General features: G+C 35.9%; 1 protein-coding gene across 1 annotated transcript in view; it reads right to left on the reverse strand.

The window, feature by feature from the left end:
• The window catches only part of LOC145245674 (zonadhesin-like), a 248,332-nt gene extending 226,680 nt beyond the window's left edge, over window positions 1–21,652 (reverse strand). Inside the window, exons 1-4 of the mRNA XM_080107232.1 lie at window positions 21,637–21,652; window positions 20,718–20,965; window positions 4,136–4,440; window positions 1,026–1,288 (exon numbers count right to left, since the gene is read on the reverse strand). Of these exons, the coding sequence (XP_079963358.1) occupies window positions 1,026–1,288; window positions 4,136–4,440; window positions 20,718–20,965; window positions 21,637–21,652 (832 nt within the window). The remainder of the gene's footprint in view (window positions 1–1,025; window positions 1,289–4,135; window positions 4,441–20,717; window positions 20,966–21,636) is intronic.
• Between the last annotated feature and the right edge of the window lie 358 nt (window positions 21,653–22,010).

Consider the following 22,010-nt stretch of genomic DNA (forward strand, 5'->3'; position numbering starts at 1 on the left):
TTTCCAGACTTTTTTCGTATGGACACTTTTATTGATAGTACAAGACATGAAACTCTAGTCCCCTTGAAAGTAATCTCCTTTGGCTGTAATGCACTTGTTCTACTGTTCCAATAACTTCTGGCAGACCCCATGGAAATCCTCCCATGCAAGCACGTCAATGAGCCTAAGCACAGCATCTTTCATCTCCTCAATTACCTCATAACGACAGCATCTAATGTTTTCATTGAGCTTAAGGAATAACCAAAAGTCACAGGGAGCAAGGCGTGGACAATAGGAAGGGCGAGGAACTGTCTTGATGCCCATCTTGGTCAAATAGTCCGTGACAAGAATGGAGCAAGCTTGGGGTAAACTTTGTGCAAATCTTCTGCATCTTCCTTGCAAATAATTGTGGGTACAGTTCCTGACATCAAACTGTGCACTTATTGTCTCTATAGACACACGACGGTCCTTATCCATGAAATTCTTTATTTGGCCAATCAACTCTGATGTTCTGACTTCCTTACTCTTCTCACACCTCTCATCATTCCTCATAGACTCTCTGCCTTCCTTAAATCTCTTATGCCATTCAAAAACTGATATTTGGATCATGCAAGATAGTCCAAAAACAGTCTGACGCATTCCATACATTTCTGTGGCATTTTTTCCAAGTTTAAAACAAAATTTTATTGCATATGTTTCTTTTAAAGGGTCCTCACGTCTAGATAGCATTTTTCAAATTCACCAGCTGTGACACCCAGGCTTTAGTAGGGTGTATTCCAATTCCTGCTGTAGCTGTTCATTTGAACATGAAATCATAAAAAAAAATTGGTCAATCATATCATAAGATGTATAGCAATAATATACTGAATTTTCAAGTCTATGGCAATTTTAAATGCATGCACAGGAAAAAGTCGGAAACTTATTGAAGTTGTAATAATATTAGTTAGAATTATAAAAAAACACAAAAAACTTTGCACCAAATAACCTTTGGAAAGGCGGATGTAATAATTACTTGTCTCCCTTTGCACTTGACGGTTTCTACTTACCACACTTAGCTACTTTTCTCCAATTAATGGTCATTCCATTCTCTTCACATTTCTCGACCAGGGCTTCCATGGCTTGGCAAAACACTTCGTCTGACCTCGGGTCATTTAAATAGGCACATAGATCTATTTTACACGAGTTAAACAACTCCGTTGCTTCATCTTTAAGGATTTTTCTGCATTTCGTAAATATAAAATGGCGCATAATATTGCATTTTTTAACTTGGTACTGTCTGCAGTTGAAGTTGACGTCCTTAACAGCGCAACTGCAATGAAAAAGAATGTTCATGGAAAAGAACTTGAAAAGAAAAAGGTCATGATTATAATTATATGGTATGAATCCGAAGATTCTATTGGTGGCTATGGTGTCATCGATATTTTTATAGTGAGAATACTTTCTGCAAAGACATGGGAGATTACGGCGGGGAGTTAGGGGGGGGGGGCAAAGTAAAAGGTTGCCGACACCTAAGTGAAAGTGATTTTTGTGAAACTCGATCCGAATTTTTGACAACCAATCATTACACAACCGTTACCTCCAGAGGGGAAGGTGCATATAGTGAACTGAATAATGACATAAATAAAAATTCTAACTATAAAGAAAAAAACAAATTCTAAAGAGAAAAAATCAAATTATTAAAAGAAAAATATCACATTATAAATAGGAATAAACTAAATTAAAAAGACACAAAATTAAATTACAACGGGAAATACACCAAGTTATAATAGGTGAAAAATAAAATATGAAGATAAATAAACCAAATTATAATAAGGGAAAAAATTAAATATAAATAGAAATAAACATTATAATAGTGGAAAAATCAAAATATAAAGAGAAATAAACAGAATTATATTAAGGGAAAAATCAAAATATAACGAGAAATGAACTAAATTATAATAGGGGAAAAATATCAATATGAAGAAAAATAAACAAAATTATAGTAGGGGAAAAATCAAAATATAACGACAAATAAACGAAATTATAAAAGGGGAAAATCAAAATATAAAGACTAATAAACGAAATTATAATGAGGGAAAAATCAAAATATAAGGAGAAATAAACTAAATTATAATAGGGGAAAAATTAAAATATCAAGAGAAATAAATTAAATTATAACAGGGGAAAACCAAAATAAAAAGAGAAATAAACTAAATTAGATTAGGAGAACAATGAAAATATAAAGAGACATAAACTAAATTATAATAGGGGAAAAGTTAAAATATGAAGAGAAATAAACCAAATTATAATAGAGGAAAAAAATCAAAATATAACGAGAAATAAACCAAATTTTAATAGGGGAAAAATCAAAATATAACGAGAAATAAACTAAATTTTAATAAGGGAAAAATCAAAATATAAAAAAGAAATAAACCAAATTTTAATAAGGGAAAAATCAAAATATAACGAGAAATAAACCAAATTTTAATAAGGGAAAAATCAAAATATAACGAGAAATAAACCAAATTTTAATAAGGGAAAAATCAAAATATAACGAGAAATAAACCAAATTTTAATAAGGGAAAAATCAAAATATAACGAGAAATAAACCAAATTTTAATAAGGGAAAAATCAAAATATAACGAGAAATAAACTAAATTTTAATAAGGGAAAAATCAAAATATAAAAAAGAAATTAACCAAATTTTAATAAGGGAAAAATCAAAATATAACGAGAAATAACCATAATTTCAATAAGGGAAAAATCAAAATATAACGAGAAATAAACCAAATTTTAATAAGGGAAAAATCAAAATATAACGAGAAATAAACCAAATTTTAATAAGGGAAAAATCAAAATATAACGAGAAATAAACCAAATTTTAATAAGGGAAAAATCAAAATATAAAAAAGAAATAAACCAAATTTTAATAAGGGAAAAATCAAAATATAACGAGAAATAAACCAAATTTTAATAAGGGAAAAATCAAAATATAAAAAAGAAATAAACCAAATTTTAATAAGGGAAAAATCAAAATATAACGAGAAATAAACCAAATTTTAATAAGGGAAAAATCAAAATATAACGAGAAATAAACCAAATTTTAATAAGGGAAAAATCAAAATATAACGAGAAATAAACCAAATTTTAATAAGGGAAAAATCAAAATATAAAAAAGAAATAAACCAAATTTTAATAAGGGAAAAATCAAAATATAACGAGAAATAAACCAAATTTTAATAAGGGAAAAATCAAAATATAACGAGAAATAAACTAAATTATAATAGGGGCAAAATCAAAATATAAAGAGAAATAAACAAAATTATAATAGGGAAAAAGATTTTAAGAAATAACTAGCTGAACCGTGTTCAGGCATAACCTGGGTAAGAGTTTCTTTATAGAAATAACTAGCTGACACGTGTCCGGGCGTTACCTGGGAAAGAGTTTATTTAGAGAAAAAAAAAACAATAAGACTTATATTGTATCAATGTAATATCTGTTAATTGATATTATTTAATAGAATTTTACATATTACTGGGCGACGTCAGGTCGGGATAGCTAGTTTAATATGCCTGAACACAGTTCAGCTAGTTATTTCTATAAAGAAACTCTGTCCCAGGTAATGCCTGGATACGGGTCAGCTAGTTATTTCTATAAAGAAACTCTTTCCCAGGTTATGCCTGAACACGGTTCAGCTAGTTATTTCTATAAAGAAACTCTGCCCCCGGTAACGCTTGGACACAGGTCAGCTAGTTATTTCTTTAAAGAAACTCTGCCCTAGGTAACGCTGGGTCACAGGTCAGCTAGTTATTTCTATAAAGAAACTCTTTCCCAGGTAACACCCTGCCACGGGTCAGCTAGTTATTTCTATAAGGAAACTCTTTCCCAGGTAACGCCCTGCCAAGGGTCAGATAGTTATTTTTTAAAAGAAACTCTTTCTCAGGTAACGCTGGGACACAGGTCAGCTAGTTATTTCTATAAAAAAAAGTCTTTCCCAGGTAACGCCCGGCCACGGGCCAGCTAGTTATTTCTATAACGAAACTTTACGTTAATTGATGATTGTCTCTGTGATGGAAAATGACTCAAACGACAAGATAAAGAAATAATCAAACCAGACAATGATAAAAACTATCATAAAGATTACTTCATAGTAAAAACATAAAAAGATTATCCTTACTTCTTTGAAGGTTTGTCGCTGTCATCCGGTACAAGATAACTTGTTCCAATCTTTGAATATTTATTTTTATCTCCTGATACATCAACTCCTTCTTTAGTTCGAAAATCATTCCTTTTCCCGTCGCAGTCACCGCAGATTCCAGTTAATTTCTGCTTATAATGTCTTGGCATTTTCACTGTCACTCGACTTTTCCCGTCAAATCGAACTACTATCTCATCATTGACCGTTACTTTCACCCAATAACCGGACTTGGAAATTCGATACCCATCGGCAGTCTTTGGAAGATTTATCACTTCTTCATTCACCTGTTGAAAAAAATAATTAACATTTAAGATTCATAACATGAAAGCATTTGGACTATATTGAAGCGGCTAGCTCCCAAGGACCCCTGTTTTATTAGATTTATGTAATTTGACTTTATTTACGTTAGCTACTTCTAGTTTTCTCTTTTTTTGTTATGGAAATCGCTCGAGACGAGGCATGAACCCACTTGATGTAAGGAGCTTACACTTGCTTACTTCTATTATCCCATGGTAAAAACATTGTAGAAACATGGAACTAAAACAAACTTATAAATGGCAAAAGTTATATTTGATGATGACGTCACACTCTATTCTTGCTATGTGGTCATACCAAAGGCAACGGTTGAATGTTTAGAAATTGGCCTTCCAGTCTGTAGTAAAATAGGATCTAAAATGGTTAACTACATTCAATGCTACTAAGAAAAAACTGCTTTCCTTACCAACTGTAATAGAAGACATTACTCACACAAGCTATCAGAAATGGAACATGTACATCAAATCTGTTGCCAAGATTGCTAGAAAAATGATTGAATGACTCTATGCTCCAGTAGGTATCTTGCTGCCGATGCAATCCTCTATCTGTATAAGAGCCAAGTACATCCTAAAATGGAGTACTATTGCCACATCTGGGCAGAAGCTGCTTGGTGCGCTTTATCCAGCCTTGATAGATTTTAAAAACCGTTTCGAAACATATTAGATGGTGTCCTTTTCTCTTCCCTGCACCTTTTTCCCCACAGAGGAGACATTGCAAGCCGGTCTCTACCCTATCGTTATTTTCATGGCAAGTACTCGACTGAGCTCCACTTTATGGCCACCCTTGTCAAACTTTCACAAAAAAACACTCGACTAGCTACAACCACTATGAAAGATTTCCCCACACTCTCTATCTGTACCTAAATCTAAAATCAGATTCCATGAACAAAGCTTCTTTACCAGAACTGGCCGCATGTAGAACATTGTTCCACTGGTCTGCTTCTCAGTGGAATATAACATGGTAGCCTTCAAATCCAATGTAAACAAGTTCTTTTGGAGCCGTTCACATGAACAATCAAATTCTACCCAATTTACACCATTAACGATTGCTACATTACCATCCTCCATTCAATAACCCTTATCCTCAAGTGGCCTTCGGGCCTTGATAAGTGGTGACTCCCAAGTATAAAATAAGCGGTCGCCCATCTGTTTACCAAGGTGACAGGATTGGGAAAAGAAGAAAAGGCAAAACTTAATTTTGTAGATGAATTCTTTATATTCATGTAGCAATAATTTGCTTATGAGGGGAATAGTGGCTAATAGAAGGACGAATTTGAGAGAACATGCAGTCGAGTTTTTGATGGTTGATAAAGTGTATAGATGTTGAGTTTGTGTTGTGAATTATCATTTAAGTTAAGAGGAGTTGGTACAAATTGTGATGTTGTTAAGGAGGAATTTTTACATATTTAGTCTCTGCTTATCAAGGCCACTTGAAGATAAGAGTTATATGTAAAAAATAAATTAAAAGAAAGCCGAAATAGCTTGTAAATAAAGACAAATGTCAGGATTCCTCATCGTCAACTGTTATACATTAGCTTCCTGGAATAATAATATAAGATCGACTATTATTATTAAATGTTAGATGTTTATTAAAATCAGTTATTACTATGAAATAACATTATCATTATCGGTATGAAAATTAGTTACAAGGACAAAAATGTTTATAAGTTTTAGAATGTAATGGAGGTCTTAAGAAAAATAAGCAAATTAAGATAAATGTCCATTTCATAAACAATATAGGTCTTCAAACCTATATATATAAACAATAAAATTTGCTAGAGAAAACGTGACTGAGAAGTCACCTGTTCGGTTTTTGTGCAGTCGGATAACGTAAGCTAAAAGATTAGTTTTAATATATACAGGCAAGTTAGTTAGTTGAAAGAGCGGATTTGAAGAGGAGACGTCAGATCTTCAAGACGGGAGTTAGATTAAAAGTCAGGAGAAGAGTTAGTCTCGTTTATGACGCTATGAAGCGGCGTCTTCCAAGATAGCCAAAATGTGAACAGAACGTTGTAACTTCTACAGATGTACAGCCGGAATCAGAGAATAATTATTTTTATATATAAATATATCTATTGTGTCATATCGTCTTTGAACAACAAGGTATATGTTTATTTGTCGTTAAAAAAATTAACTGTTTTACATGTACTGTCCACAACTGTTAAACATACCATCATCACGTGACATCTTAAATGTATAGACGGTCTATTTTATCGACCGCTGTAATATACACTCTTTTCGTCAGTCATCTAAGGACTCGTCTTCCTCTCGTCGTAATGAAAAAGCATTTATTTGTACAAATAATTGCCTCTCCTTCTTTGCAAACATATCGCCAATACGTCCACGTCTTCATTTTGTGTCAGCACCACGTTATACAAGTTATACATCAATAACATTTGGCCTTTCATCGACAACATAGCATCTGTATAATTCGGTACAACCATTATATATGTGCAGAATATACACACGCGTACACAACACACTCGTTAGGTACACACACTCCTCCATGTAACACAATGTCACAAATTGCGCCAACTTATGTTTCGTAAACTTAATGTTTTTTTTAAAGAATTACAATTGATTAATGGGCTAATTAAACTTTAACCCCCTATTGTTTTTGTTACAAATAATTCAAAAATAATATCCCCCATTGTTTTGTTGATATTTTTATTGACTTTATAATTTTAAAAAAATTATTTTCAATTCAAACTCAATACTAAACCTCAGAAATGGAAAGCAAATGTCAGGACTCCTCATCACCAACTGTTATACATTAGCTTCCCCGGAATTACAATATAAGATCGATTATTATAATTAAATGTTAGGTATTTATTAAAATCAGTTATTACTATGAATGAACATTATTATCATTATCGGTATGAAAATTAGATTGTATTACAAGGACAAAACAGTTTATAAGTTTCGGAATGTAATGGAGATCTTAAGAAAAATAAGCAAATTAAGATAAATGTCTCTTTCATAAACAATACAGGTCTTAAAACCTATATATATAAACGATAAATTTTGCAAGAGAAAACGTGACTGAGAAGTCACCTGTTCGGTTTTTGTGCAGTCGGATAACGTAAGCTAAAAGATTAGCTTTAATATATACAGGCAAGTTAGTTAGTTGAAAGAGCAGAGTCTGGAGAAGAGTTAGTCTCGCTTATGACCCTATGAAATGGCGTATTTCAAGATAGCCAAAATGTGAACAGAACGTTGTAATGTCTAAAGATGTCCAGGCAGAACCAGAGAAAAAATACTGTTACACATAAATATATCTATTGTGTCATGCAGTGGTGTAGCTAGAGTAAATGTCGCGCGGGGCAGCGGGGAAGTCTGCTCAAATGTCACCCACTGGCATTGTGTCACCCTCCTTTGCTGTAACCCGGACCGCCCCCTTAGATACAACACTATATATATATATATATATGCAGTGGTGTAGCTAGAGTAAATGTCGCGCGGGGCAGCGGGGAAGTCTGCTCAAATGTCACCCACTGGCATTGTGTCACCCTCCTTTGCTGTAACCCGGACCGCCCCCTTAGATACAACACTATATATATATATATATATATATGCAGTGGTGTAGCTAGAGTAAATGTCGCGCGGGGCAGCGGGGAAGTCTGCTCAAATGTCACCCACTGGCATTGTGTCACCCTCCTTTGCTGTAACCCGGACCGCCCCCTTAGATACAACACTATATATATATATATATATATGCAGTGGTGTAGCTAGAGTAAATGTCGCGCGGGGCAGCGGGGAAGTCTGCTCAAATGTCACCCACTGGCATTGTGTCACCCTCCTTTGCTGTAACCCGGACCGCCCCCTTAGATACAACACTATATATATATATATATATATATATGCAGTGGTGTAGCTAGAGTAAATGTCGCGCGGGGCAGCGGGGAAGTCTGCTCAAATGTCACCCACTGGCATTGTGTCACCCTCCTTTGCTGTAACCCGGACCGCCCCCTTAGATACAACACTATATATATATATATATATGCAGTGGTGTAGCTAGAGTAAATGTCGCGCGGGGCAGCGGGGAAGTCTGCTCAAATGTCACCCACTGGCATTGTGTCACCCTCCTTTGCTGTAACCCGGACCGCCCCCTTAGATACAACACTATATATATATATATATGCAGTGGTGTAGCTAGAGTAAATGTCGCGCGGGGCAGCGGGGAAGTCTGCTCAAATGTCACCCACTGGCATTGTGTCACCCTCCTTTGCTGTAACCCGGACCGCCCCCTTAGATACAACACTATATATATATATATATGCAGTGGTGTAGCTAGAGTAAATGTCGCGCGGGGCAGCGGGGAAGTCTGCTCAAATGTCACCCACTGGCATTGTGTCACCCTCCTTTGCTGTAACCCGGACCGCCCCCTTAGATACAACACTATATATATATATATATATATGCAGTGGTGTAGCTAGAGTAAATGTCGCGCGGGGCAGCGGGGAAGTCTGCTCAAATGTCACCCACTGGCATTGTGTCACCCTCCTTTGCTGTAACCCGGACCGCCCCCTTAGATACAACACTATATATATATATATATATGCAGTGGTGTAGCTAGAGTAAATGTCGCGCGGGGCAGCGGGGAAGTCTGCTCAAATGTCACCCACTGGCATTGTGTCACCCTCCTTTGCTGTAACCCGGACCGCCCCCTTAGATACAACACTATATATATATATGCAGTGGTGTAGCTAGAGTAAATGTCGCGCGGGGCAGCGGGGAAGTCTGCTCAAATGTCACCCACTGGCATTGTGTCACCCTCCTTTGCTGTAACCCGGACCGCCCCCTTAGATACAACACTATATATATATATATATATATGCAGTGGTGTAGCTAGAGTAAATGTCGCGCGGGGCAGCGGGGAAGTCTGCTCAAATGTCACCCACTGGCATTGTGTCACCCTCCTTTGCTGTAACCCGGACCGCCCCCTTAGATACAACACTATATATATATATATATATATGCAGTGGTGTAGCTAGAGTAAATGTCGCGCGGGGCAGCGGGGAAGTCTGCTCAAATGTCACCCACTGGCATTGTGTCACCCTCCTTTGCTGTAACCCGGACCGCCCCCTTAGATACAACACTATATGCAGTGGTGTAGCTAGAGTAAATGTCGCGCGGGGCAGCGGGGAAGTCTGCTCAAATGTCACCCACTGGCATTGTGTCACCCTCCTTTGCTGTAACCCGGACCGCCCCCTTAGATACAACACTATATATATATATATATATATGCAGTGGTGTAGCTAGAGTAAATGTCGCGCGGGGCAGCGGGGAAGTCTGCTCAAATGTCACCCACTGGCATTGTGTCACCCTCCTTTGCTGTAACCCGGACCGCCCCCTTAGATACAACACTATATATATATATATATATATGCAGTGGTGTAGCTAGAGTAAATGTCGCGCGGGGCAGCGGGGAAGTCTGCTCAAATGTCACCCACTGGCATTGTGTCACCCTCCTTTGCTGTAACCCGGACCGCCCCCTTAGATACAACACTATATATATATATATATATGCAGTGGTGTAGCTAGAGTAAATGTCGCGCGGGGCAGCGGGGAAGTCTGCTCAAATGTCACCCACTGGCATTGTGTCACCCTCCTTTGCTGTAACCCGGACCGCCCCCTTAGATACAACACTATATATATATATATATGCAGTGGTGTAGCTAGAGTAAATGTCGCGCGGGGCAGCGGGGAAGTCTGCTCAAATGTCACCCACTGGCATTGTGTCACCCTCCTTTGCTGTAACCCGGACCGCCCCCTTAGATACAACACTATATATATATATATATATATATGCAGTGGTGTAGCTAGAGTAAATGTCGCGCGGGGCAGCGGGGAAGTCTGCTCAAATGTCACCCACTGGCATTGTGTCACCCTCCTTTGCTGTAACCCGGACCGCCCCCTTAGATACAACACTATATATATATATATATATATATATATATGCAGTGGTGTAGCTAGAGTAAATGTCGCGCGGGGCAGCGAGGAAGTCTGCTCAAATGTCACCCACTGGCATTGTGTCACCCTCCTTTGCTGTAACCCGGACCGCCCCCTTAGATACAACACTATATATATATATATATATATATATATATATATATATATGCAGTGGTGTAGCTAGAGTAAATGTCGCGCGGGGCAGCGGGGAAGTCTGCTCAAATGTCACCCACTGGCATTGTGTCACCCTCCTTTGCTGTAACCCGGACCGCCCCCTTAGATACAACACTATATATATATATATATATATGCAGTGGTGTAGCTAGAGTAAATGTCGCGCGGGGCAGCGGGGAAGTCTGCTCAAATGTCACCCACTGGCATTGTGTCACCCTCCTTTGCTGTAACCCGGACCGCCCCCTTAGATACAACACTATATATATATATATATATGCAGTGGTGTAGCTAGAGTAAATGTCGCGCGGGGCAGCGGGGAAGTCTGCTCAAATGTCACCCACTGGCATTGTGTCACCCTCCTTTGCTGTAACCCGGACCGCCCCCTTAGATACAACACTATATATATATATATATATGCAGTGGTGTAGCTAGAGTAAATGTCGCGCGGGGCAGCGGGGAAGTCTGCTCAAATGTCACCCACTGGCATTGTGTCACCCTCCTTTGCTGTAACCCGGACCGCCCCCTTAGATACAACACTATATATATATATATATATGCAGTGGTGTAGCTAGAGTAAATGTCGCGCGGGGCAGCGGGGAAGTCTGCTCAAATGTCACCCACTGGCATTGTGTCACCCTCCTTTGCTGTAACCCGGACCGCCCCCTTAGATACAACACTATATATATATATATATATATATATATATATGCAGTGGTGTAGCTAGAGTAAATGTCGCGCGGGGCAGCGGGGAAGTCTGCTCAAATGTCACCCACTGGCATTGTGTCACCCTCCTTTGCTGTAACCCGGACCGCCCCCTTAGATACAACACTATATATATATATATATATATATGCAGTGGTGTAGCTAGAGTAAATGTCGCGCGGGGCAGCGGGGAAGTCTGCTCAAATGTCACCCACTGGCATTGTGTCACCCTCCTTTGCTGTAACCCGGACCGCCCCCTTAGATACAACACTATATATATATATATATATATGCAGTGGTGTAGCTAGAGTAAATGTCGCGCGGGGCAGCGGGGAAGTCTGCTCAAATGTCACCCACTGGCATTGTGTCACCCTCCTTTGCTGTAACCCGGACCGCCCCCTTAGATACAACACTATATATATATATATATATATATATGCAGTGGTGTAGCTAGAGTAAATGTCGCGCGGGGCAGCGGGGAAGTCTGCTCAAATGTCACCCACTGGCATTGTGTCACCCTCCTTTGCTGTAACCCGGACCGCCCCCTTAGATACAACACTATATATATATATATATGCAGTGGTGTAGCTAGAGTAAATGTCGCGCGGGGCAGCGGGGAAGTCTGCTCAAATGTCACCATATATATATATATATATATATATATATATATATATATATATATATTAAAACAATAGGAGTGGGAAATGAAGTCAAAAAAATATATATTGGTGAATATAGATTGGTTCGTTTATTCAATAAGGGAATGCAATTGATTAGTTGGGAGATAGAAGGGACTCTTTATGCCAAGGCATTTCGAAGCCTAATGCTTCTCATCAGAAGAGTAGAGAAGATGCAAGGTAACATAGTGGGGATGTGGCATATAGCGTTGGATTCATTAGGAACGAAATAGATCAAAACAAATTAAAATTATAAATGATGTTGGGGGAGGTCGAATTCTGAATAAAGGAGGAGCGTATTATATATAGTGTAATGCAGAAAAGTGTATAGAGTCTTTATCATAGTTTTAAGTGTATGTAGTATATGTTTTAGGGTTAAAGTTGGTACTTAACTGGATGTGTGGTGGTTTTAATTTAACGGCGTGGATATATATATATATATATATATATATATCGCCTCTTCTTTTTTTGTTCTTTTAACTTCACCCTTCACCCTCTATCTCTTAGATATATTTCAGGTGTCTTGGTCCTTGCCTTCATCTGTACCCCTTGATTTTACTCAAATTCTAGTTATTGTTACTACTATTATTATTATTATTATTATTATTATTATTATTATTATTATTATTATTATTATTACTATTATTATTATTATTATGAATACTATTTTTATTGTTATTATTATTATTATTATTATTATTATTTTTATCGTCGTCATTGCTATTATTATCGCTACTATCATCATCATTTTTATTATCATTACCATCATCGTTATTACTTTTGGTTTTATTAATATTATTATCGTTAATAGTACAATTCCCCCTATTACTCCACCACGCCAATCATCCATATCCAAAAATCTATTTTTGTACTGTTAGACACCCACAACGGATTTGCTACCCTATCTCTCTAGCGTTTCCTTATAAAAAAGAAAACATAGAAATATTGCCACATATTACCTAGCATATAGTATACTTTGAAATCCAGTATTATAGCCTTATAAATAGCCACCCAGACCCACCCCTTTCACTTTAAATCACCACCCTAATATCCCTCCCAAAAGTATACACTAATTCATACAAAAGTATACACTAATATATATATATATATATATATATATATATATATATATATATATATATATATATATATATAACCAAGGAACTTCTCTAACCACTTTAATTAAAAAATTTAACTCTAACAATACCCCCTTCTCAATCAAATGGACTATCATAAAAAAGTTAAGTCTTATACTCCAGGCTTTAAGTCATGTCGCCTCTGCACAACTGAAGCAATAACTATAATTACTTCCCCTCAAAGTAACAATATAATAAATTCTAAAAATGAACTGATCTCTTTCTGTAAACATAAGTCCAAATTAAATCATGGCAATTTTGAAATTACATAGTTATTACTTTTACCCTTTATATAGATATAAAAAAATTCTTTAACTTTATTGTTTTTCGACATACTTCTTAATATTTTATAATTTAATAATCCTTTATTTTAATTCTTTATCTCTTCTTTGCATGGCCGGTTATTTATCTGCATTTTCTGCTTTATTCTTTAAACTTTCCTATCTATCTAATATATCAATCTACTCACACTTTCATATCTTCTATGTATATTTACTTATATTTTACTATATGCATTTACTTACTTTTTTTTCTTGTTTTTTTCTTGAATTTGCAGATACTGGCCATCCCCTCCCCTTAAATAATTTTTATTTAGTTTTTTATTTTTATTTTTTATTTTTATTTTATTTTATATTTTATTTTTTCTTCATTATTATTTTTTTATTATTATTTATTTATTTATTCTTTATTTATTCTTTATTTTCTATTTATTTATTAATTAATTTATTTATTTTCCATTTAGTTTCGTCTAACAACTCTTGCTGACATTTTTTAAGTGATAACCTGTACATTTCAGTTGACCTATATTATTTTGCCCTATATATTTTTCCCGCCTTTAACATTTCCTGTCTGGGTCATTTTGACTTCTGTTTCCCTTTATTTTATATATTCTTTATTTTATATTTTATATTTAACTTTATCATCATTTTTTTCTTTCTCCTCTTTCTCTACCCTGATCTTTTTTATTTATATTTATGTCTCGGAAGTAGAGTGTAAAGCATATCTTATTTTTCTTTTATTAATATTATTGGAATCTTTTCTTTTTTCCTTGTACACATTTTTGTGAATTATTCCATGGATTTCTGCCTTTGGATTATTATGGACCATCTTCTTCCAATTACGGGATTTCCTTGGATTTTACTTGTACAAATGGAAATACTTTTAACTTTCTTGAAGTTTTACATTTGGATTTTACCGTCACTGGATTTTTATTTTCCACCAGACTATCCATTCATGTGTAATCACCTTTTTCTTCACTATATTCACTCTACTCCACTTTTTTGTTTTCAAGTATGATCTTTGACTTACTTGTTGTTTCATTAAATACTTCTGCACGCAAAATCCGATCCCGCATTTTGCTAATTCCTACCCTCTGATGAGAAGGAAAGTATTTCTTCGAAACTCCGCGGATTAAGGACTATCCATTTATCTACTGTTTCCCTTTCAGATTAAATATGTTTTTAAATCATTTCAAAGTGTTTTTTAACATATTTTATTAACTATTATATATATATATATATATATATATATATATATATATATGTATATATATATAACCTCTTATCCATTTTCTAATTACTTTTCACAGTTAAAAAAATGAAATGATTACCATTAAATGATTTTAACCTGAAAACTACAAAAAATACAATATGTGCATTCAGAATTTGCAGTTCAGAATATCTGGACGAAGAATTCAAATACCTCACAAACACTTTAAAAACCTTGCAATATCTGACATATTTCATATTAAATGCTAAGCGAAAAGCCACACAAATATTTTCCAGGATAAATAATCAAAAATCATATACACCAGACATTTCTCTCATAAACAAACATCTTCTTTTATCTACACACACCAATAATACAATAATTTGTAACACACTAAACAAAATAGGAATTCCAATCATACAAACCACATCACAAACTATAAGACAAATATTCCAAACTATAAAACATCTCCAAAACAAACCAGTTTCCAATAGAGGTATATACACTATTCCTTGCCAAAATTGCCATCATAGATATGGTGGTGAAACTCAGCGTGAATTAGAAACACGGCTCAACAAACATAAAAGAGATATAAGAAATAGCAATTTTCTAAGTGCATTATTCTCTCATTCATCGTAGCATAATCATACATTTGACTTTAAGCAAAAGTAGTTAAATTTATTTTAAATAAACCGCGCCAGAGACTTCTTGAATCTGTGCTTATCCCAAATTCAAGCACAATTAAACAATGTGCAGGTTTCTATAATGTAGCGGCATTAATAAGTAAACTTCTATTAAAAGAACTTATATTAATTGTAGACACAGGGTAACCCTCTCACACCATAGAAAACACCTCCTATAACAATTAACATATATAATATCAATGAATAAATTACATAACAAAACACAACCATTTCATTTCTGTTACAAACATATATTTGAATTTTAACAGACATATTTTTTCCAGAAAGAATATTAACTGCGTTCATATCTGTTAAAACATATTAACGACTATATGACGTTATTAAAAATCTCCCTTTCTTTAACAACGAAGGCTCCCCTCCTTTTTTGAATTTCCAACGTCTTTTTCCATTTCTGAAATAGAACAGTGTCACACTTTGCACATGAAACATTTTCAAATATTTGTACTGGTGTTTTTGTTTTCTTAATATAATTCATCCAGAGGAAACGTTGGTGAACATATTACTAGGTTTGTTCCTTCTTGTTTCTCTCTCTCTCTCTCTCTCTCTCTCTCTCTCTCTCTCTCTCTCTCTATATATATATATATATATATATATATATATATATATATATATATATATATATATTTTTAGAGGTACAGAATTTATATATATAGTTTTAAAAATAGTAAGCGGAAGTTTCTCGAGAGCCTTTTCGGCTATCATCTCGTCAGGAGAAAATCGATAGCGTACAAAATAATATTATGTCGAAAATAAAGAGTTCTAATGGGGAACTTATTAAATGTGCCAAAAGTATGGGGACACTAAAATAAATTTATTAACGTTTAAAAACGATTAAAATATTCGCACAACGAGGGAGGGGAAAAAAAAAGCGGGAGAAAAGATTCAAAGTTACCCAAAGAGAAACAATGCATTCGATGTTTCCTTTTGCCGGCACAAAGAAGGTTGACGCACCGCGATAGAGACAGACTCCAAAATCTTTAAATGGTTTTTGGAGTCCGCTCTATGTAGCACCTCGAACCAATCTATTTTATATCTATCGGCACAGCACGAGTTGTCAACCAAATACTGGCCAATAGCAGAGTCCAAGGCTGCAGAAGGAGGGAGACCACCAGACCCCATCCTCTCTTGTCTGATCTTCGATGGAACATGCTGGTTTATACGAGTCAAAAGATGCAAAAATGTTCGCCCAACATAACCAGCATCGCACTGGCATTTGAATTGATATACAATGTTACTATTTTGGATGTAAGGTAAACTATCCTTGCGAAAAGACGGAAAAACAGGCCTCATAGTATATACCAAACACAAGGTCACAGAATTAAAGCAGTCGTAAATACTTCTGCGAATCTGTTTGGAAAGTCTATTACTCTTTTCCCCAATCCACGGTAATTTTAAATAAACCGGGCATTTCAAGGGTCCAAACTTTTTAAAGGATTTAAAATCCGCAACCTTTTTGAAAATACAGTCATCAATAATTTTCCCCACTCTTTATCTGTGCCTAAATCCAAACATAGATTCCATGAGCAAAGCTTCTTTCTCAGAACTGCACGCCAGTGGAACTCTCTGCCGCTTGCCTGTTTCCCATCTGACTACAACTTGGACGTCTTCAAGTCCAACATAAACAAACTCCTGACAAACCGCCCCCTTAAGTAAGACACTCTATCTGAACACCCAATACTAATGATTACTACAATACTATCTCATTGATTACTGTACACGCAATAACCCTTATCCCTGAGTGGCCTTCGGGCCTTGATAAGTGGTGAACCCCATGTAAAAAAAAAGAAAAAGTAAACTATTAAAAGGTGTAAATACATGGGTAGTGTCCCTAGCAAGATACTTCAGATGGTTTATAGGTTGAACCAAAGAAAGATTGCGGCATTAGGAAACACGTGACTGCAAAACAATGAAAGAATAATTACCACAGCAAGAGACACTGAAAAACGAACTAAGCAAGAAAAAAGGTAAGAGTAAAATTGGAAGGGAAACAGAAAAAAAGCGAAAAGGAAAATGGGAAAGAAACAGCTATATGTATCACTGGCTGTTGTTCGTCTAATATCCAACACAAGGACGCTTCATAAGGATGAGAAAGATGAGACACAAGAAAACAGTGAATGCAGAGGCCAAATTACAACGCAATTTTACAAAAATAAATATTTTTCCGCGCGTTGTCTCTCACTGGTTGTATTTGAAATGTTGTGCACGGGGCGTTGGCTACGTAAGATTAACATCAAGGTTGTGAGTTTCTTTATAGAAGTGTTGATTTAATTTTTATTTTATTCAAATTAAATCAACGCTTCTACTATCATTATTAGCATTACTATTATTATTATTTTTTAATAATATTATTATTATTATTATTATTACTATTATTATTATTATTACTAATAATAATATGATGATGATTATTATTAGTAATATGATTATTATTATTAAAAATTTTTTTTTTTCCAGTTGCTCACAAAAGAAGAAGAAGAAAATTGTAGTGTCACCATAAACTAGCGCCACACCAAATAAACGAGGATGGTCCATGAGGATGAAAACACCGAGGAGAGAAAGCACTAACCAGACCTCGCCTTGAGGAGGCTGATTGCCACCTAAATTCCAGTGAAGGCTAATTGTCACTACCAATGAAAAATCAATGCTAAATAACTCTTGCAATAACACAAACTAATTTGCAAACGATATGAACAGAGGTGACTTGTACTGGAAATTTGGGGAGACTTGTTGTCGCCCAGACTCCAGAGAACACCACATATCCAAAAAGAATTTTTTATGATGGCCTGTATGAAAACTCCTAGTGAGTAATAATATTCGCTGCTAGATATTGTAAATGTGCATGTAAGGGTCTATGAAATTTGGCCAAAGCTGAATACTAATGAAATTGATAAGGAATTGTATCTCTCTTGCACTTGGTTAATTGAGTATATGTACCAGATAGCTTTTTTAAATTCTTTTCCATGGTTCGGTTGCTCCCGATTGTTCCACTTATGGTCAGTCAATAATGCCAAGGCTGTATGCTGTCAAAAGCATTTTTATTCGTAATGAAGTAAAATTTGCGAAGTGTTAAGGTCGCAAGAAAAAAAATGGTTGCATCATTCTATTGCTCCAGAAACTATCTCATTCCCGTGACAATTCTTTAACTCTATAAAGGTTAAATACGTCCTAAAATGGAGTTACGTTGCTGAATATAGGGTGGGGCTACTCAGTGCACCCGTAATATCCTGGTGGACCTGGCTTTGAAATCTGTTAGAAGATGTCCTCTTCTCCAACTGAGCTTTAATATAGCCTCCCCCCACCCCACCGAAAAAATTGCAGCAAACACTCGTCTAAGTACAAACACTGTCAACTATTTGAATGCTCTTCTTTTGTATTGTACTGTATATTTTTTTAACCAAATTGGAAGTAACCGGAAGTATGCAGAAGTCTTTTAATTTTAATTTTATTTTTAACCAAATTGGAAGTAACCGGAAGTATGCTGAAGTCTTTTAATTTTAATTTTTTTTAAACCAAATTGGAAATAACCGGAAGTATGCAGAAGTCTTTTATTTAACATTCCAGTTTCTTTTCATGGCGTACATAAGTCCTTGGTATTTCATTATCGTTTCCCTCCCAGCTCTGTGAAACCCATTATTTTTCGTCCTACTAACTTTTACTAAGGTTGTTTCTTTCTCTTTCTTGTTCCATAGCACGGTATAAGGTTTAATAGCACAGTTTCCTATGTAAGTAACTGCAGGAATTGTATAACCGTAGTTGGTCGTATATGACTTATTTCCAACTGTCTCCGATAGGCTCATAAGAGTAGTAGTTGATGGGCAGAAATCAAAGGCCATCAATATTAATGCTGGAGTCCCCAAGGGGTTCATCCTAGGCCCAACTCTCTTCCTGATATACATCAATGATCTCCCAAAACACATACTTAAATCATTCATTGACATCTATGCTGATGACATGACCATCTATGGCAACACATCAAAGTCCGTAAATGACAAAGTTCTCTCAGATTCTCTCTTCTCTGATCTTGAGCGCATGGTACAGTGGGAGGTGGCTGGTTATTTTTAATGCATTTAAAACCCAACTCCTATCTTTACATCATCAACGCTCTGATCCCTATCTGGTATCAATTGATATAGGTGGCTCTCGTCTAGGGGAAGCTCCATGTTTTGATAAACTTCTCGGCTTGACCTTTACCCCTGAGATGAAATGGAATACGTACATCAAGTCAGTTTCCAAGATCGCTGGAAAAATGGTAGGATCCTTCTACCGCTCCAGAAGATATCTCACTACTGATGCAATTCTCTATCTGTATAAAAGCCAAGTACGTCCAAGGATGGAGTACTGCTGCCACATCTGGGCAGGAGCTGTTAAAAACAGCCTATCCTGCCTTGACAGAGTACAAAATAGGCTTCGTGGCCTTGTGGGTGATGCCCTTTTCTCTTCTCTGCAACCTCTCTCCCACAGGAGAGACGTTGCGAGCCTGTCTTTGTTTTATCGTTACTACCATGACAGGTGCTCGTCTGAGCACCAATCCCTCATCCCCTCTCGCCAATCTTTCATGATAAACACCCGCCTAGCTGAAACTACTGTCAAAAATTTTCCCCACTCCTTATCTGTGCCAAAATCAAAACATAGATTCCATGAACAAAGCTTCTTTCTTAGAAGTGCACGCTTGTGGAACTCTGTTCCAGTTGCCTGTTTCCCACCTGACTACAACCTGGATGTCTTCAAGTCTAATGTGAACAAATTCCTGATGAACCGCCTCCTTAAGTAAGACACTTTATCAAATCTCCTACACTAACGTACTGTACACACAATAACCCTTATCCCCGAGTGGCTTCTGGGCCTTGATAAGTGGTGACTACCTTGTAAAATAAAAAATAACGGTTCTTTCTCTATGTTCCCAAGACTTGCTGTTGCATGCGATATTCAACATTTTACAGATGATCCAGTTGAGATATTTTCAAGCTCCGTTATATCTCATAGTATAGTAGTCGTCCTCCAGCAAGACCTTACATCTGGATGCCAGGTGGCTCACACTCTCTACAGGGTAAAACGATAAATCTGTCACCTTAGAAAAGATGACATGATTCCATTTCCGTTTGATGAAAACCGATTTTCCATTTTTTGTTGTTGTTGTTGCAGACCCTCTACTAGTTGGCCAGTTGTGTACAAATCTCAAGAGCAACATCCCTCTGGAAAACATTCGCAGCAAACACTTGTCTACTTATAACCGCTCTCAACTGTTTGAATAATTTTCTTTTGTATAGTGCTATAAACTTTTGTTTTTAACCAAAACTGGAATTGCCCGGAAGTAACTGGAAGTACGCAGAAGTACCTGGAAGTAACCGGAAGTCTGTGCAATTGTTTAGGCTGTAAAAACAAACAAAAACAAATAATTGAAAAAGTAAACTTACAGTTACAACGCCTTTCGGCATGACTTTGATGACGACCTTTTCCAGTCGAATGCAAATGGATCGAGTGTATGAAACACGTTTATTTCCATAACGGTGTTCGTTTTTGACTTCCAGAGAAAAGTTAAATTTCTCAGTAATTTCGGTCATCGTATACTTACAAATCCCCATGAAGTGGATTACTTGGCCATCATATGTCGTATAATGGGGATCACCAGAAGCAGAACACACACAATCCCGTTGTCCCAATTCTACAATGCACAAAATATACAACAAATGAGGTACTTCTGCAGTTTACGAACCCTGCTGAAATTATAATGTTTTATTTAGAAATACATTCCTTACATAGTAAGGGGGGGAGTCTTTTTTAACTACTCTGGGGGTTTTGGGATCATTTTCATTTCAAACAAGGTATACTGCCACTTGGACCTAAGGGACTACTTTTTGAACTCGTGAATTAAGAAGTACAAGGTCTGTAAATTAGTATATTGATGGAAACACGAAATAGTGATAGTTACTATAAATTAGGCAACGTGCCTACAGGAACATTATAAGTAGGGAGTTGAGAAGCAAGAGGTTTGTTTACCTTACATTTAGGAAATTCTAGAGGGAAGAAACTATTAGAGTAGAACGCTTTCTGGAATATAGGAACCTCAATAGTGAAGGGATGTGATTTTGCTGCTTGTCGAGTTAATCATATGTACATCGAGGGGGCACAAGTGGTATGAGTTCATCAGAGCATAGAGATGGTGTTGAAGAGTAACGAGAGGATGGACGCTTCCTTAATTTAGCTAAGTTATTTATGCTATCCAATTCTTTGATATTTTTTGGTTGGTGTAGTTATTAATTAGAGATGTGTTGGTTTAGAGTAAGTATAGTTATTAATTTGCGGTATATTGGGACTACTTTGTATCCTTTCAACTTTTCCCTTGGTTCATTTATTGATTAAGATATTGGAAGTAAGGGGTTATAAATTGGCGTAGTGTCCCAATATATAATATCTATAGGTCATTCCGTTTTCAGTTTTCTAATCTCTTTCTTTTCAAGTCTCATTTCTTAATCTATTCTAATTACATTACCTGAGGCTTGTATGAAGAAAACGCATACAACTTCAATATATTTTTTATGAGATATACATCGAATATATAAAATTCTCCAAGGAAGAAAATGGAAGTGGTCCCAAATCTCTAATTGCACCCCAAAGAAGGATATGAGGACCAAACACTCTTTAAAATATATCTTATTTCGATGTGACAGAACCTTTTATTAAAACTTGAGAAACAGACCATTTTCATG

Source organism: Euprymna scolopes, chromosome 23 (genome assembly GCF_053919585.1).
Source record: "Euprymna scolopes isolate OS-2025 chromosome 23, ASM5391958v1, whole genome shotgun sequence".
In the NCBI taxonomy this organism is placed as follows: Eukaryota; Metazoa; Mollusca; class Cephalopoda; order Sepiida; family Sepiolidae; genus Euprymna; species Euprymna scolopes.